Genomic DNA, 20217 nt, shown 5'->3' with positions numbered 1-20217 from the left:
ATCTAGGAGGGGCAGGTAAAGCAGTTTTGTTTGCTTGATCTTCTGCTGCCGCAGGATCCTCTGCCCTCTATAGTGATCTCAGCAGCATCTTCCCAGCATCATTAACCACTTCCCACCCACCGACAAATGACGGCAGAGCGTTGAAGCTCTCGTTCTGGGACAACGTCATGTGATGGCTCCCAGTTTAGCCGCAAATGCGCCATGTTGCTGGCATACAGCGCACCCCAGATCTCGGCAAAGAGCTGTTAACGCATTTCTTTACCCATGTGATCGGCTGTGTCCAATGACACCAATGACACCCACAGCGGTTGGCATAGGTCAGTGTGAACTGCCTGCCAGAGACATGCGATGCGGGAACCCACACTGGAATCGCGCTAGTTCCCGCTTTACATATGTGTGAACCCAGCCTTAAAGCATAACTCCACTTTTGTTGAGAAAAAAACATCCCCTCTGGGTGATCTCTGCACATTGCAAGGATTTTAACAAACATTGTTGCAGATTCCTACCTATTGTTATTCTGAAGAAATCACGGTTTGTTCCTCTGTGCTGAGTGGGTCTAATGGGAGTAGTTTCATTATTATCTATCAGCTGTGGCAGCTGCAGGGCTCTATTGAGGAAATCTGCTGGGCCTGCATCCCTTTAGATCTGTTCCTATTGGGAGTATCTCAAGAAAAAATTACATTTTTGTTGCAGGGGATGCCAGAAATATGACTTGTATCTTAGGCAGACTTCTGGGAAAATCACACAAGCAGGAAATTATGTTGTTAATGGGGTGTGGTCAGAACAGCTCTAGGTGGCAATATTGCATTGCAAAATTACAACAGCTGCAGATTAAAAAGGAAAGGTCATTTTTAACCGCTGCCCGCCACCTATTTACTGCGGTAGTGCAGCCCTCCTGCGCAAACCGATGTAGACCTATGTCTGTCAACGTGCGCTTCCGCCCCCACTCGGCAGCGGGGACTCTGATGCACGGGTCAGGCGGCTCCGATTGCTGCCTGACATCCGCAATCGTTCCCAGCTGAGAGAGAAGGACGGGCAGCTGTTGTAAACACAGCCGACCATTCTTCTCCCTGGAGTGATCACAGAGCCCCTGTGACCCTGCTATATAGGATCACAGGTCTCTATGATCATTTCACAAGCCACGCCCCCCCCCACAGTCATAATCACTCCTCTAGGCTCACATTTAACCCCTTGATTACCCACTGTGTTAACCCCTTCTCTGTCAATTTCATTATTATAGTAACAGTGCATATTTTTAGCACTGTAGTAATGTCACTGGTCCCCCCAAAAGTGTCAAAAATCTGTCCGCCGCAATGTCGCAGTCCTGCTAAAAATCGCAGATCGCCGCCCTTACTAGTAAAAAAAAAAAAAAAAACAATAAAAATGACATAAATCTTTCCCATAGTTAGTAGACGCGATAACGTTTGCGCAAACCAATCAAAGTATCAAAAATCAATCAAAAAATTATTGTGATTTTTTTTTACTAAAAAATATGTAGCAGAAAACAAATTAGCCTAAAATGTTAAAAAATTTAGATTTTTAATTTTTTTTTTTTTTTTGAATGTTATATAGCAGAAAGTGAGAAATATTGTCTTTTTTTTTTTCCAGAATTGTCGCTATTTTTTTGTTTATAGTTCAAAAAAAAAAAAAAAAATGCACAGGTGATCAAATATCACCAAAAAAAAGCTCTATTTGTGGGAAAAAAAGGACATCGATTTTTTTGGGTACAGCGTTGCACGACCGCGCAATTGTCCGTTATAGTAACGCAGTGCCGAATTTCAAAATATGGCTTGGTCATTAAGGGGGAAAATCTTCCGGTCCAGAAGTGGTTAATAACATTCAACAACAATATGATTTGTGTCGCAATTGTATACGCTTTATTGTTTTTTTCTTTATTTGCTATTTTTTTCCGCACAAAATTGAAGTTACCCTTTAGGGCCGGTTTCTGTGATGTGGGAGCCTGTTCCCGCATCGCATCCGCACCTCTGGCAGTTCACGCTGCCATATGCAAAACGCTGGGGGTGTCAATTGACAGTTAACAACAACCCCAGATCAGATCGCATATCGCAGTGCGATCTGAAAGTTCGCACAGAATCGGATCGCACTAGTGTGAACCACCATGTGATCCCATTCTGCCGCAGACCAAAAAAAGGGTCCTGTGCGAGTTAGGTGCGATTGCGGTGCAAATTCAGCCAAACAAACTGTATTGCTGAATTTGCACCGCACAGAGATCGCATGTAATTTTAGGAGCAGTGCGCTCCGAATTACATGCGATCTCTTTGATCGCACAAATGTGAACCAGCACTTAAGGTTAGGTTTACACTAATGCAGTCTACCAAATCGCATGTCATATGTACAGGAATTGCACTGGATTTCTGAACAAATGACATGCTAATTCAGTGCGGTGCAAATTGAGCCATACATTATCTATGGCTCAGTTTGCACTGGACCTGCACCAAAAAGGTACAGGAACTTTTTTTTTTTTTCTGCACTGGATTCGAATCGCATGGGTGTTCAGACCCATACAATCCAATTCCACAGGTTAACACTGCGTTCTGCGAATTTATTTGGGGGTGTCATTAGCATGATATTAAGAGTGCAGTGTGAACCGCCTGTGATTCCGATGTGGTTCCCACGCCGCATCAGTGTGATCCCAAAGGACATTCTATCGGTTGCAATACATGCTCGTTTTTGTGCAATAACATGTAAGTGCAATACTTTTATTTGAGCAATAAATCGATTAAACCGCAACAGAGAGCACTAGATCTGTTCCTTTTTTCCTTATGTTTGGGCACGATCTGGGAAGCTGTACCCTCTGCTATACCCGATTTCTAGGCAGTTTTGTGCTGGAAGCTGTGGTCCTGTTTTCCATTGGATTACCATTGATCGAATATCGTGGTGATTGTTCATGCTGTTTGACCCTGTGGGGTCGAGTTGTGGAGGTGAGAGGCAGATAGTGCCAGGTGATGGGATATTTATGAGCACTGAAGTCACACTTGCTGCTATTTTTTCACCGGATCACCAGTGGACTGTGTCTCTTATCATCTTATCATCTTTTATATCACCTATATGAACTTTCTCCTTTATTCATCTTAATGCCTTTTTATTAATTGTTTGGTTTTAATATATTTATTACCAATTGAGTTTATTTATATATGGACTGCGCTACACTATTTTTATACTTTATTACTGTGAAGGTGTTGGATTACCCTTTTTAGTGTTAGCTGCTGGTCCTTGATAATTTATTCAGCGCTGAATCTTTTACAATAATTTTTTACATTCTATCGTTTCCCTGATTTTCTGGGATGCGGAATAAGCCTCAAAAGTCTTAAATCTGCAGAAGTGCGCTGCTGTAAGTGTGAAGGGTTAATAAAGTGCATCATCTGAGTGCAGATCCCTGTGTGATGAGAGCAGACTGAGGAGTGTATTGTTACCCCCCCCCCCCCCCCCCCCTCTCCTCTTCTGGGTCATTGCTGGAGTGAACCTTGGACCATTATGCCAGGCACACGCTTGGCCTGCGGGCTTTTGTTATGCAGATGGGTCAGGCCTGGGAAGCAAGCACTTGTCTTGTTCCTAATACAAAGGGAGGGGGGCAGTAGGTGGAAGAAAGGAATTAAAGGGAGGGAAAGGCTGAAACTTTGCCAGCCCCTGTTTAGACGTCATAGGAGACAAAACAAGAGCCTAGACTTCTTTCCTCTCCAGTCCCAGCCTATGATGCCCTCTGTCCCTGGACCAGCTCTGTAAGGTGATGCTCCCAGGACCGCACACTCATTACACGCAGCTTACTGAACACAGCCTGGTCCAGCGATCAGTCCGGGGGAGGAGTCAGCGAGGCCCCGCCCTCCCCAGTGTCTGCCCAGCGGAGTGGATTCAGGACCGCCAGCATTTGGACAGCTCCTGAAGTGTGATCGGTGCGGCGGCCGCTCTCCTCTCCTCTCCAATCACTATGGCCGGTGTTACCGGAGTCCAGCAAGGGGAGAAGCAGCTCTTCGAGAAGTTCTGGATGGGGACTTTTAAAGCCGTGGCCACCCCGCGGAGGGAAAGCATCATCGTAGCCAGCATCACCTCTCGGAAGCCTTTAGCCAGGTAGGACCATCTGGGAGGGAGGGATGGATGCTGCCTGTGGTCCATATTCCGGGACATTCATTGGTACACAGCAGGATGCCCAGGTTTAGGCTTCTTCTCCTGAGATCCTCTATTTCTTCTAAACTCATTGAATAAAGACAATGAGAAGGGAGACAGGCTTCCTACAATGGGGGGTTTGACAAGGAGAGATTGCTACTTTTTGTTAGATCAGGAAGAGTTCATCAATGGACATCAATAGGCATCTCCAAGCTTTGTGTGATAGTCTCTTTGTCCTGGAGCTCTCACTCTTATTAATGAGAAGCAGCATGCACTCCCCATTCACAGACAATGCATGGGCAGCCAGGATCACATGTACACACAGCTGTCTGCTCAAGTGGCACAGCTTTCAGGGATGTCCTAATAGCAAGGCAATACATTATGGCATTGAGCTTTCTGTTTTAAATAGGTGCTACTATGTTGTTGGCTATAGATTGGTTGGATAGAACTTGGTTCTATAGTAGCTTTTTAAAACAGGGTTATATCTAACCCTAGGGGTTACTCCAGAGGCGAGTTATTTCTGCCTCTCCGATCAGTAACCACTGACATTATATATCCATATAAATATCTATATATATATTTGTGTGTGTAAGAATAGGGGTTCTTCCCACTGACCATATATATATATAAGGAGTATTTTTCCCACTGACCACATATATAAGGAACATTCTTCTCACCAATCACATATATAAGGAGCACTCTTCCTACAGACCATATATATAAGGGACTTTCTTCCTATTGACCACATATATAAGGGGTGATCTTCTTACAGACCACATTATAAGGAGAATTCTTACTACTGACCACATATATAATGAGCATTCTTCCCAAAGACCAAATATATAAAGAGCATTCTTCCCACCGATCCTATATATAAGGAGCATTCTTCCCATTGACCACATACATAAAAATCATTCTTCCCACTGACCACATAAATAAGGTGCATTCTTCCCACTGAACACATATATAAAGAACATTCTTCCCACTGACCAGATAAATAAGGAGCATTCTTCCCACTGACCAGATAAATAAAAAGCATTCTTCCCACTGAACACATATATAAAGAGCATTCTTCCCACTGACCACATATATAAAGAGCATTCTTCTCACTGATCACATATATAAAGAGCATTCTTCCCACTGGCCACATATATAAAGAGCATTCTTCTCACTGATCACATATATGAAGAGCATTCTTCCCACTGACCACATATATAAAGAGCATTCTTCCCACTGACCACATATATGAAGAGCATTCTTCCCACTGACCACATATATAAGGAGCATTCTTCCCACTGACCACATATATGAAGAGCATTCTTCCCACTGACCACATATATAAAGAGTATTCTTCCCACTGACCACATATATAAAGAGCATTCTTCCCACTGACCACATATATAAGGAGCATTCTTCCCACTGACCACATATATAAGGAGCATTCTTCCCACTGACCACATATATTAAGAGCATTCTTCACACTGACTACATATATAAGGAGCATTCTTCCCACTGATCACATATATAAAGAGCATTCTTCCCACTGATCACATATATAAGGGGCATTCTTCCCACTGATCACATATATAAGGAGCATTCTTCCCAGTGATCACATATATAAGGGGCATTCTTCCCACTGATCACATATATAAGGAGCATTCTTCCCAGTGATCACATATATAAGGGGCATTCTTCCCACTGATCACATAAATAAAAAGCATTCTTCCCACAGACCACATATATAAATAATATTCTTCATACTGACTACATATATGAGGTCCATTCTTCCCACTGACCACATATATAGGGTGCATACTTCTCACTGGCCCTATATATATATATATATATATATATATATATATATATATATATATTCTTTCCACTGACCACCTATATAAAGAGCATTCTTCCCACTGGCCACATATATAAGGAGCATTCTTCCAACTGGCCAGATATATAAGGAGCATTCACTAACCATATATATAGAAAGAACATTCTTTCTACTGACCATATATATAGAAGGAGCATTCTTTCCACTGACTATATATTTATATATATATATATACATATATATATGAAGGATTGTTCCCAACAACTATATACATAAGGATCATTCTTCCACCTGACCACATATATAAAGAGCATTCTTCATACTGACCACATATATAAGGAGCATTCTTCCTACCAACTATATATATATATATATATATATATAGATAGATATATATATATAGATAGATATAGATAGATATAGATATATATGAGCATTCCTCCCACTGACCACATATGTGGGGTGCATTATTCCTACTGACCACATTTATGAGGAGCATTCTTCCCACTGACAACATATATAAAGAGCATTCCTCATGCTGACCACATATATAAGGAACATTCTTCTTACCAACCACATATTTGGGGTGCATTCTTCCTACTGACCACATTTATGAGGAGCATTCTTCCTATTGACCGTCACACTAATGTACAGTGAGCTGTAGATATAGTCATTTTTAGCAGGGATTCCCTGAAACAAGAAAGTTATTTCAAGGGTACCTCCATGCTAAAATGGTTGTGAAAGGCTGATCTATAGAATAACTGATCACTCGCTGAGTTTTGAATCCACATGAAAGTTGTAAGACAGCCACATGAGTCGTATAAATTTGCTTTACCATACATAAGTCAGGGAGAAATATACAAAAAAAGGTTCTAAGTTAAACCGGATGGATAGTTTTGTTAGAGGTGATGTGCTGTGTCTATTTGACAGCATTTTGTGTTGCAGGGTAGTACATAGCACCAGATCATTAAATTCTTTCAAGGTGTTCTGGAGTGAAATATTTTGTGCTGAACTTGAGAATTGCAGCCATTCATCATGATCGGGTGATAATGATCACTGCTTGGCAAAGTAGCGTGTATTATTGCATTCTCTACTGTGGGGAAAATGCAACAGATTTATGTTTTGTACAGTGTGGATCTTTATTGGTTTTTAGTGAGCGGGACCGTGTCAGTATTTGACTCCATGGAACTGGTAGTCCTCTACATGCGCAACGGTGCAGCTGGAGCTCTGTCACTGACTTAGCATATTGGAGGGAAATGAATTATTTAAAGCAAATGTGAGACTGCTCCTGTGCTCAGCACTCATTACTTTCTTTTGTGTTTGCAGCAAAGCAGGCGATTTTATTTTGTGCTTGCCCCGGGGCTCATTGTTCACGTATTGAATGAAGTATATGAACTGTGCAATGGAACATGAAACCTTTCATAAACTATAGAGACATTTTACAGGTACCTGGTGAAATGGTTCTCTACGCTGGGAGCTATAAAAATTAACAAAGAAGGCCTGAGCAGCTTTAAGATTTTACAATTAGCTAACTTGATTGGCATGCATTTTAAATTCTGATTAATCCAATTATAAATTTAATGTATACACATCATAAATTTATAAGCAATGCATGTCAGTAAAATTGTAAAACAAAATTAACACTCCGCTGCTGGTAAACCAAAATTGCATCTTTCCCTATAGACATCCCCATCTATGTATCCTTCTTGTGTGATCCATGTTTTCTTATCTTTGTGCTTGATCAATTACAAAAGGGTTGCCTGGCTTAACAATATAAAATCCTGGTATAAAATCAGACTTACTCGCTCATTGTCACTATTTGAAGTTCACTTGTATGGTCACCTCTTTTTTCTCAATAAAAATTTTTATGGAAAAAAAATCAGACTTACTCAAATGATGATGATCATGACACGTGCACAGTGCAGTAACCCATAACAAGCAAAGATCATGAGTTTTCTGCAGTTAGAACAATGAAAGATGATTTCTGATTGGTTACCAGAAGTTATGCCCTTTTTACCACTCTATGCTTTATTAAATAAGCTCAAAAGTGTAACCTTAAAAGCCCAATAAATGCTATATACCAAGTTAAGACTAGTTTAGAATGGATCATTAACTAACGTCAAAACCGCTAAACCACGAGTAGCTAAAGTCATCAGGTTACGTCAGTAGGAAATAGTAAAATATGTAGCAATTAAGGACCAATAATGTGAACATTTGATCCTGATGAATTCAGATCTGCAGCAGTATATGGACGGTATTCAGTGCATGCGCTGCTAAGGGTGAAAAGGACAAACATTCTCAATTTTACTACTTTGGATAGAGAATTACAGAACACTGTTCTATACAGCAGTTTGGGCACCAAGAGCAATGACTGCAGATCGATCTTTGATGACCTCTTTCTTTTCCCTTAACACTAGAAAGTGTAATTATATACTTTGCTTCCAGTAAGTCTTGTGCATTCTCTTATGTGATTACACTACTGATTAGGTAGCTCTATAGACCTTGCAGTTGGCTGACACCCAACTGACAAGATGTTTGTCCCAGAACGACTTAAGCTAAAAGCTGCCATGTGCTGAAAAAACGTTTCTAAGATAAAACACTGTGCCAAAGAAATACAGCTTAATCCGTGAAGCATACTAAATATATACCCTGCATATATATATATATATATATAAAAAAAAGAGGCGAGCCAAGTATCCCTTTCAGTGGGAAAAGATACATAAATTACAATATGTAGACTTTAATCTCTTACCTACCAATGACGTTCTGAAGCTGACCATTAATTGTTGTCCTGTGCTATGCAGTAATTGCTCAGGCATTTGCATTATATTCTACACCAGCAATAACTGTCATTAGCACAGTATGGAATAATTGGTCTGAGTATTAAAACAACAATGATGTTTTAGAAACACTGCTGGATAGGAACGCATGACTGTTTAATGGTTCTTTTATAGATGGATATGTGCTAGAAAAAAAAGGATGTTTCTTATCTACTCTTGTTATATTTATCCTCCATCACTGTTGTAGGCTTTGGAAAAGCTCAAATGAAAAAATAGCTGTGTAGCTCATTTGTGTAAGTGAAGTAATTGAATTTTGTAACTGCGTAGAATAACCTGCAGAGATATTTCGATAGCTGTTTCTTTAGGGGTAAAAGGGGTCACTGAGAAGAAAAAATGGATATCAGGTAGAGGTCTTTGAAACTTTTCCCATTAGCTTTCAGATTCTGTAATCTTAGTGCAAGATGACCTGAGAAAGGCAAAAGACGCTGCTTCCATGCTTCAGTACCCAGCAACAGTGTATGGCAATGTTACTTGTCCAGTCTTAGAGGACACAGTGAAAAACCGACAAGGAAAGGGTAGACAACAAGCACTACCATGATTAATAAAAGGAATAATGTAAATTAATGTCCACCATAAAAGGATACGTATGAAATCCTGCATGCGCTATGGGCATTATAGCTTTGTTTTTTAGAAGGTCTGTTTCATCAGAAAAAAAGACAAAATTGTAAATGGCAGGAACACATAGCCACCATCAGACCTTTCATTGATCTGACCATAGTCAAGTGAAATCTGGTTTGATGCTATCTCCATTTTGCACATCATCATTGCCCAATGCAAAGCCAGTGCTAAAACAAGTGGGGTTCACTAGCTGCTTATCAACATTTGTTGGTTCAAAGCTAAATGCTCTATGGAAAAAGAAAACCCTTTTCTTATTGGGACTTTAAAGGTAACAATGAAAAATCTCTTAAAAGAGAAGGTTGGTTTTTAGAAAAAGTACAATTTATTAGAATTTGAATATAAATACTGAAAAAATCATCGTATCAGCAGTTTCTGCATAAATTCATCAATATGTGATACAGTACAATCATATGTGCATATTTGAACAAGATACTATTGGAGAGGTGTTAGACAGAATCCAACGCGTTTCAAAGGTTGTCAAATACAAAATTCTTCCTCAGGGAATCTGCATAACTCCTGAAAAGCATAATTTAGTATAAGTTATAAGTCCCACAAAAGGACATACAAATATTCATGTTGCAGTAGCAATTTTACATCACTACAGATGAAAACAAATATGCATCTGCGACCCATTCCTTCCATGGGGTTCCTTGGAAGTCTCCCATTTCCCACCAGTGCATAACTCCCCCCCCCCCCAAAAGAGAAAATGGGATAACACCCCTAAATGCTATATTTGACAAATGCCTTCTTTGCCCCCCTTGTGTGCCATCTACTTAATAGAGTACTAAAACAAAAACAAGTAGCTTTTCAACAACTTCAATTATAAGAGCAAACTTGCTGTCGTGTGAGCCACGTGGAGAAGACAACCATGACCGATTGTGCATTGTGGATGACCATTTTCTCCAACCTGGTCCTCACTGACTTGTTTTATGGTTGCATGATTGATTAGATATTATTGCAATATTGTGACCACAGGGATCATGTTGGAGTAGTGGATTTCAGGAATCAATGAGAGGCAATTTCTGGTTCTATCATTCATGCAACTAAAAATCAAGGGAAAATATCTCATATGGGCTGTGTTTGAAGTAGTTATCACATAAACATCCTAAACAGGGTGTAATGCTCCAGTTGGGGGTTTTGAATCAACAAGCTTAAAGCAAAACCTGTGAACCTCCGTAAGATAAAAGAAAATTTTACAATTACTACCTTATCCTGGCAAGAATTGTAAAGGGAACAGAGGTTTACAGATCTAATAAGAAAAAAAAAAGTTATGTTAAATAAGGATGCGAAACTCCTTCAGTGGCATCGTGCCAGTAATAGTCCCTAGCTCACAACAATCACCAAGCACTTATAACAGTAGTCATTTTTTCCTTTCTATAAATTAAAAGCAATTTTTTTTTTCATGCTGACATTTGATGCAACAGCCATGGAATAATGACCTCTTTAACATTCTTAGACTGCCTAGAGAAGGCTTTTATATTGCTAACTGGACAGTGACAAATTAATTTCCTTATCAAAGATGCTATTAAGAATCCAGAGAAGGATCCCTAATAAATATGTATAATATATACTGCATTATTTTAACCAAGATATTTCAATAAAGCAGCGTAAAAAGAAGTATTCATGGGTAACGTAAAGTTACCCATAGCTTAGTATGCATATAATAATTCTGATTATTTGCTACTAATTAGTACATTTTACAATAATATCTCAGTTTTACTTTGTGCTGCCTAGCAGAGTGTGAATATTTACCTGGTCTGATGGGAACTCAGATGATGGGAAATCTCAGGGGATCCACATGTCTACAGTTTAATGAGTCTAGCGCTAAAGATTCTATTATTAATACTATGGTACTACTGCTACAACTACTATACAACCACGTTTTGCTATAGGTACTAATAAAATAACTTTAATTCTGCTACCGACACTACTATTTATACAATTTCTGAACTTGTCATGTGATTGAACTGTTTTGTTGAAAGGATTTTGATAAATTTCATAGGTGCTTTTATTACCAATTGCCATTGATATCTACCAAATCAGCATCTTAGGCATCTTTGCTTTGATTACTCAGATTAGAGGAATATAAATTCTTTGAGTTTATTAATATATGTGTTATTATTTTGTAGATTGTTTCAACAGTGTAAAACTTTCCATTTTCCTATGTGCGATTCTTGTGCCTGACTACCTGTTGCAAAGTGTAAAAAAAAAAAGAGGAGTAATCTCTAAAAGACTCATATAAATAATACATGCGTGCCTGTTTCTCTGTTGGCAACAGACAGACAAAATATATAAAGCAGACAGACACATTGAGAAAGCAGATGACAGGTACAATGAGCGTGTGGGAGAGACACTCTACAGTAAAAAGATGAGAAATTGGGAGACAATATAATGCCGGATGTTTGTCACTGAATGACTGAAATTAGGAGGAAGATAGACAGGTCACATAAACAAACAAATAGATGGATACGTTATACATGAGAGGAAGCTGTGGGAGGGTGGGAGGAAGATAGGTCTAAGGCACGGGGAGATTTCATAGGATAAAAACTATATTGAGTAATTAGACATATAAAAAAACATGATTTAGTGCCATTGTATTTCTTTAAAAATAAATTACATTTTTATATACAGGAAAAAAAAGTACCCAGATCTGTCTCGGTATCAGCCTCTGTACAGAAGAGCTCAGACTGGGGGGGGGGGGGGGGTGCCCCACTAGGAGCTAAGCATCATATGCTGCATTCACATGTGCTGACAGGTAATGGGAGGAGGGAGCAGACCCAACAAGTGATTTATTAGTGTGTTGATATTCCTTTATTATCCAGTTTGCAGGCTGAAGGAAGGTAGGTGGCTCCACTGTAATAAAGCTGGTGTCACTCTTAAGGCGGTGCTGCTTGGCAGAGGTGTATTAATTCAAGTGGCTGAACAGGACTATAAATCGTTTGTCTTAAACATCAGTTTGCATATATGTATTAACTGCTTATTTAGCTGTTTGCCTAGGGTTCACTTTTAACCACCTCCCGCCCATCATATAGTCAAATGACAGTGGATGGGATCTCCTCTCATTCGGGGCCAACATCATATGACTTCGCCCAGTCCCGCCGCAATTGTGTGTGCCTGTGGGGGCGCACAGCATGGCAATCGCTTTTGCGCCATGTTCCTAGGATATGGCGTGACCCTGATTTCGGTAAGGAGTCGATCACATGAAAACATGGAAGTTCCATTTATCAGCTCTACTCCGATTAGCGGCATCTCCTCACAGGGGAGACTGTACAGGTAATCAGGGCACTGATCATCAGCAGATCCCCAGCAGCGCACATCATTGACACCAGTCAGTGCCCATTAGTGACACCAATCAGTGCCCATCAGTGACACCAATCAGTGCCCATCAGTGACACCAATCAGTGCTAATCAGTGATGCCAGTCAGTGCTGCCTTTCAGTGCCCATATGTGCCTGCTCATCAGTGCTTCCCATCAGTGCCCATCAGTGTGGCTCATCAGTGCCACCTATCAGTGTCCATCAGTGCCACCTATCAGTGCTCATCAGTGCCACATATCAGTGCCACCTATCAATGCCCATCAGCATATTAGTGCCTCCTCATCAGTGCCACCTAATCAGTGCCTCCTCATCAGTGCCCATTAATGCTGCTTCATCAGTGCCCATCAGTGCAGCCTATCAGTGCTCATTAGTGCTGCCTCATCAGCCCACATAAGTGAAGGATAAAAATTACCTTATTTACAAAATATACTGACAAAAACGAGGAAAAACTGTTTTTTATTTTATTTATTTTTGGTCGTTTTTTTTAGCAAAAAAAAAGAAAAATCCTAGCTGTGATTAAATACCACCAAAAGAAAGCTCTATTTGTGTGAAAACAATGATAAAAATGTAATTTGAGTATAGCGTTGCATGACCGCGCAATTGTCATTAAAAGAGTGATAGTGCTGAACGCTGAAAATTGGCCTGGACAGGAAGGGGGTGGTGGAAGTGCCCTGTATTAAAACGGTTAAATACTGGAAAAAATAAAAAGAAATTCACAATCAAAATGCAATTCAGAAAATGTTTCCTGTATGTTCTGTAGTTCACTGTGCAATGATAGGTACAAGCTATCCTTTATAAAAAGGAGTTTTATGAGCCTGCTATGTTACATAGTTACATAGTTAGTCAGATTGAAAAAATACACAAGTTCACCTAGTTCAACCAATAGAACATATATCCACCACAGTGTATAAACTAACATAACTGGTCATGTACTGGAGGTGCTTGAGCTTGTTTTCAATTTAGTTCCATTGTACTTGGAAATAACTCTGAATCCTAAGTCCAAGCTTAAAGCAGGACTAAAGGTTAAAATACTTACCTCTATTCCAATGGTCCGATGCCCGCAAAGTTCCTTGTTGGCGCCGGCATCTTCTCCCCACTTCAGCCACTTTGGGTCAACGTGAGATGATGTTATTCCCATGCAAGTGCAGGAGTGCAGTCATGTGGCACATAGGCAGTGTGCCGGAAAGTAAACTGAGCTGCACATGCGCAGATCAATATACATTCACAAGGGGAGTGCGAACAGGCAGTCTTTTCTGCAATAAATACCCTTCCTGTTTACAATTTTTTATTTTGTTAGAAGTTCTTTAAGATTTGACACCTCTCCAAGTTGAGACAAAGCTCTACCTCCTTCTATTGTTGAGTCATGCCACCGTTATTCAACTATCAACAAAATGACATCTGTCTGCACATAGGCACCGAATCCCTGCTGCATGAGTGTGAATAGAATGGGTGAAAGATGGCTTCAGCTCCTCTTCTCAACTAGCAGAGAACTCCTCAGACATGTTTTGTCCCTTTTGGGGCCTAATCGTAGAGGCCTCTATAATTAATCTCTGAAAAGGGCAAAATGCAGCTGAAGAGTTCTGAGGAGGCTGAGAGCAGGAGCTGCAGCCATCTTTTACCCATTCTATTCACACTTATACAGCAGGGAGTTAGTGTCTGTGTGCAGATGGCCACCATTTTGTTGAAGTCTACAGGTGCCTGCATAGACAATTCTGTTTGTCTTTTTATATGCTGATCAGACTCATACAGGTTTGGGGAGCTTTTAAGCAGTACTATTTTCATTGTTTGGGCTACATACAGTATGTCAAATATCAGAACCTCTGTGGTTTGACAGTTAAATCTGGGGTGGCACTGGGATACTACAGAGCATAGGCCAGTGATGGCAAACCTTGGCACTGCAGATGTTTTGGAACTACATTTCCCAATGTAGTTGAGCATCATGGGAAATCAGAACCTCTGTGGTTTGACAGTTAAATCTTGGGTGGCACTGGGATACTACAGAGCATAGGCCAGTGATGGCAAACCTTGGCACTGCAGATGTTTTGGAACTACATTTCCCAATGTAGTTGAGCATCATGGGAAATCAGAACCTCTGTGGTTTGACAGTTAAATCTGGGGTGGCACTGGGATACTACAGAGCATAGGCCAGTGATGGCAAACCTTGGCACTGCAGATGTTTTGGAACTACATTTCCCAATGTAGTTGAGCATCATGGGAAATCAGAACCTCTGTGGTTTGACAGTTAAATCTTGGGTGGCACTGGGATACTACAGAGCATAGGCCAGTGATGGCGAACCTTGGCACTGCAGATGTTTTGGAACTACATTTCCCAATGTAGTTGAGCATCATGGGAAATCAGAACCTCTGTGGTTTGACAGTTAAATCTTGGGTGGCACTGGGATACTACAGAGCATAGGCCAGTGATGGCAAACCTTGGCACTCCAGATGTTTTGGAACTACATTTCCCAATGTAGTTAAGCATCATGGGAAATGTAGTTCCAAAACATCTGGGGTGCCAAGGTTTGCCATTACTGGCATAGGCTCTGTAGGGAAGTCAGGGTCCTTTGTAAGATGGGGTCAAAGTTCCAAAGTCATGTAAAATCTCTGAAAAACAGAAATTCTGTGTACAAACACACACATACAAATTGCACAGTTCAATGATAATTTAACAATTTAGTCCTGTCAATCATGGAAACCAAAGACCAGCAGCTGAAAAAGGAAATATAGGTAAAAATAATTTATCTATACGCAGGTTAGAAAAACATTCTCTTTTATCAGTCTCAGCTACTGTTTTCAAGCTATGGTTTGCAGAAAGTCTATGTCTGCTGTGAATCAGCCAGTGTAAGAATGGTCTAAAATGAAAAACAGCAAACGGAAAATAGTTTAACCTTCCACCTTTCACTTCTCAGAAAATGCTGGCCACATATGAAGTGTTATCAAAGGCATACAGTTGTTTTATTGTAGCTGCAGTGTCAAATCGCTGAGCCAAAGGAAAAAAAACATCTATGGGTACCTTGATTTTTCAAAAAAAGAAGTAAGCAAACTGCAATAATTCTAGTACATTAAAATTGATCTACAAGCAAAATACAAACACAAAATACATAAATGGGAGCTGTTTTATCTGCCAAAAGATTTGTATTTCTGTCTATTCAGTTTTGAGATCTACAAAGTTCTGCACCAGCACAGCCCTGTTTGGAAATGAAGTTACCCTAAAAATTCATGCTAGACCTTTAATCTGAGCATGGAGCCTGGCTGGCCAGGAAAGGGGAGTGTTCTTCTCCCAGACCACACCAGACTGCATGCTCTCAACAGCCCCCCCCCCCCCTCCCACCGCAAAGCACCGTCATTCATGAAGAAAAAAAAAATGTCACCTGGAAATAAAATCACCCAAACAATTTGGCAAGTCCCTTATTCTGAAAAAAAGTCCCAAAAAAATGAAATGAAATGTCACTCATTGTAAATCGATTGTCAATCACCCAAAGACCCAGTGCACATGACTGATCCAGATGAAACCTCTAATTAAATGACAGCACCTCAAGCTGTCAAAAGCTATGTATATGGGAAGGGGTGGGGATAGTGGTGACATCATTGTCCGTGGCCATATTTGGGCAATGTTATTGCTTAAGTATGGCAATGTGGCCATATTTAGGCAATGACATAGCCCCCCTCTGATCCCCACTCATTTGCTAACTTGGCTGGGGATTTTAGGCCATGTAAGTGAATGGGCAGGGTGAAGTCAGTGATTGGTAAGGATGCAGTGGGTACAATTCGCATAGCCAGAAGCTGTCATGATGATCCACGCTGAATGTTATAAATGTTTGATGTTTGAACAAACAACCAGTGTTTGGTCCAAACTTATATTTGGACCAAACACTGAGCTCATCCCTATTCAACAGTGTGTTGTATCCTTCCTCTTAGTGTAAGCTCTGCTCAATAGGGAGCAAATAGGGAGCAGCAGGAAGATGAGCCCAAGGCACTTATTCCAGTTTCATTTAAAAAATAAATTTAATGATCTACTAAAGACAAATTTCATTGCCTCCTGCTCAATTTTCTTTCTAACCTCCTCTTCCCTGTCATACTGAGTTGTGCTGAGTTACCATACTCATCCACCCTGCAAATTCGGCAGCAGTGTCCTGCAGTAACCCGCCACACGAGAGGTCCTGCACTTCTATCCTTCCCTCTGATGTGATTTGGTTTTGACTATCTCTTCCAGGTACTTGCAGCGGCCCCCCTGAAGAACCACTGCCAGGTTAACTCTTCTTCTGCTGCTCAATAGACACTGGTGCCACCTGGGATATCTGATGTAGATATCCCAGGAGACTGCATCAGTATTACATGCCATTACCGCCTATGTTAGAGGTATAGTGATAGGGAGTAGAGCTCAATTTTATCTAAAAAAGTAACAAAAGAAAAAAAGCTATGCTTTAATGAATACACAGCTGCATTACTTTGTGTATTTTATATCTTCCTGGAGTTCTGCTTTAATGTCATATTAATCCTTGAAAATAATTTTCCTCAAGCATTGATTTATTGGTGATATTTATGTAGTCACTAACTGTGCAGGCACATACAGTACATAAAGGGCTGGACCAAGCTGGAACATGAGCTGAGATCCATTTTATGGTCAGCTCTAAAAATGATTGCTGTGTTTCCAGAGGATTTCTGTAAATTCTCACATTAGTAGAGGCGTTAGAAGACTCCTAAAAATTAGATGATTTACTAGGCTGAAAAAAGACAAACCACTATCAAGAGCAAACTGATGCACATGCACCACAAAGTGATACCAAAAATGTGTTCATATTGGTGCTCCCCTAAACACTCCCCTAAGTTTGCATACAGCGGTGGTCCCCAAATCTCTAAATACAATGGTGTTACCAAAAACAGTGTGCCTGCATTGGTGTGCAAACATTAGTGCTAACTAAAAAGTATGCATACGGTACATATAAACGGTGATATACAACTACCTACTTTTGGCAAACCTTTGTATTACATGTACGACTCTCATTATGTTTAAAACTATCAAGATATGTTTAAGGACAGGTCACAATAAACTTGATATGAACATCTAAAAGCAAAAAAGCTTGTATTTGCAAGAACAAACCAGAAGACGTTAAATATAATCAATTGGAGCTATGACTTTGTAGTAGAAAGAAAATGCCCAGAAGCAGTCCTCTTAAATAGCTTGATGAATCACTACTCACCATCCACGCCAAGTAAAATGTTTGGACAAGTCATTTATGAAGTACAATGCGTAATAAAAGTCAGAGTTTTGGTTAGACACTCCAGTTGCTGAGATCCTAATTGTTGGTAGAAGCTGCCGGCCTTGTTGTGTTTCTATCCGACAACATCCCTTGCTGTTCATTTACACTTTGTACCACTGTCTTCATTTACCACAGATATTTCACTATATGAGTTTAATGTGTTTGTTTTAAAATGTTGCAGCAGCTAAGTCAAAAGACATATTTAAAGAGGAAGTAAACCCTCCTCTGACACTTTTACCTATAGGTAAGCCTATGTTAAGGCTTACCTATAGGTACTGTAAATATCTCCTAAACATGTACCGATTTGGAGATATTTACGTTACATGCAGCCAGTGACGTCACTGGCGCATGCGCTCTGAAGGAACGGCCGCTGGTGCTGTTTCTTCAGAGACCCGTGCCGTGACTGTCGGCTCCCGCGCGCGTGCGCGTGAGTGACGTCACCGCGGCTTCGGCCAATCAGATGGCCGGATGCCGCGATCCCGGAAGACGGGCGACTGGACATGTCGCCTGTCATAGAGGTGAGCGGACGGCACGGTGGGGGCTCGTTCTAAGGTAAGTATTTCTCTTTCAGCTTGTAAAAAAGAAAAAAAAAAATTAACTGAGTTTACAACCTCTTTAAATGTTAACTTGTGTTTTTTATGAGTATGTTTCATAAAAAAATTATGCAAGCACAGAGATAGCATATATAACAATTTATTCCATCATACAAGTATTCTTAACCTTAATTCTATACTTAACCCTCCTCTTATGTTAGGGTCAGAACCGACCAGTTTTCAGGTTTTGAATGTCTATAAGTATCACATAAATTTGTTTATTGCATCAAGATTTTTTTACTTTGTCAGAAACCTCTATTTAAACAATGTAATAGAAAAATAATCCTTTTCACTAAATTATAAAATACTGTGGTGAAAATTAAGACGTTCATGGTGGTTAGGGTCAATTCTGACCCAGTTATAATATAGGATTTTAGGACACTAATAAGTGCCAAAACTGAAATCATAAACACTCTCTCTGCTTAGTAACACTGACAGCCAATCAGCTCTCAACCCTGTGAGCTGTAGTTAGGGAGGGGCCTATCTCTTTTCCTGCTTGTCTGCTTCTCTAAATAAAGTGAAGAAACATAGGACAAATTCATTTCAGAGTTGCTGACTTTATTTTACCATTTTTTAAATTTGAAAATGAGAGGTATGCTATCAAAAGAAAGGTCTAAGGGGTCACACCAAAAATATTAAAACCAATCTTTTCGAGGATAAAGAAGCCTAACAAGGTAACGAAGAGGTAAGAAACAAATTTGATGATAAATAATTATTCAGAGGGTATTTTATGGCTGATTTAAAACACGGGTCAAAACCGACCCTAAACATCATGGATAGTAGCGGAATTCTAACATAAGAGGAGGGTTAAACTAGAAAGCCACCTTTCAACAGCAAACAACAATGCCTCTTCTTCTCTTCTTTCTAAAGATCTTTTATTGAGTCATCAGTGGTATAGTTGCTTCCATAGTGTCCTGTGCCCAATAATCATCTTTCCTTGATGAGTTTCACCAGTGAAATGCATCAAGGAAAGGTGATCCTTGGGCAAGGGGCACTAGGGGGTTGATTTACTAAAACTGGAGAGTGCAAAATCAGGTGCAGCTGTGCATGGTAGCCAATCAGCTTCTAACTCCAGCTTGTTCAAATAGGCACTGACAAAAAAAAAAAAAACTGGAAACCGATTGGTTTCTAAGTAGAGTTGCACCAGATTTTGCACTTTCTAGTTCTAGTAAACCAACCCCCTTCTAAAGATCATTTATTGAGTCATTAGTGGTATATACCATTGATGATGGCTCATAAAAGATCTTTAGAAGGAAGAGACATTTGGTGTGTGTCTCTTATCCATCTACTGTATGTGTTCAAATTGCAAGAGGAGATTGGCTTTATGAGCATGCAAATCTGGAGTGGTGCAGTGTGCTTGGAGTTTTGAACAGACAACAATGCGCATAGCCGAACCTTGCTAAGCCCAATGAAATAGCTATTTATTTTCACTGTTACTGCATCTAAAGAAACACTTTAATGCTCAACATGAGAATTCCTGTTTTATATTATGGTAACCCTTCATACCTGAGCGTCATGCTGCTTAATTCTTATCGCTTGAAGCATGAAAGAGTACATGATCTTCTTTGAGCAGAGTCATGCATTTTTGGTCCCTGTAGACATCAAAATGAACCTGAAAAATGCATGAAAATTAGCA

The 20217-nt window shown here is 40.1% G+C and overlaps 1 protein-coding gene across 1 annotated transcript in view; it reads left to right on the top strand.

Moving 5' to 3' along the window:
- Window positions 1–3690: 3690 nt before the first annotated feature.
- SRRM4 (serine/arginine repetitive matrix 4) overlaps window positions 3691–20217 on the top strand; it is a 185307-nt gene continuing 168780 nt past the window's right edge. The window contains exon 1 of the mRNA XM_082268959.1: window positions 3691–4086. Coding sequence (XP_082125085.1) covers window positions 3947–4086 — 140 coding nt within the window. The 5' untranslated portion in view covers window positions 3691–3946. The remainder of the gene's footprint in view (window positions 4087–20217) is intronic.

The sequence above is a fragment of the Pelophylax lessonae genome (genome assembly GCF_965119305.1).
Source record: "Pelophylax lessonae genome assembly, chromosome: 1".
Classification (NCBI taxonomy): domain Eukaryota; kingdom Metazoa; phylum Chordata; class Amphibia; order Anura; family Ranidae; genus Pelophylax; species Pelophylax lessonae.
The sequence above is the reverse complement of the archived record's forward strand: the minus strand, read 5'-3'. Positions and strand labels throughout refer to the sequence as shown.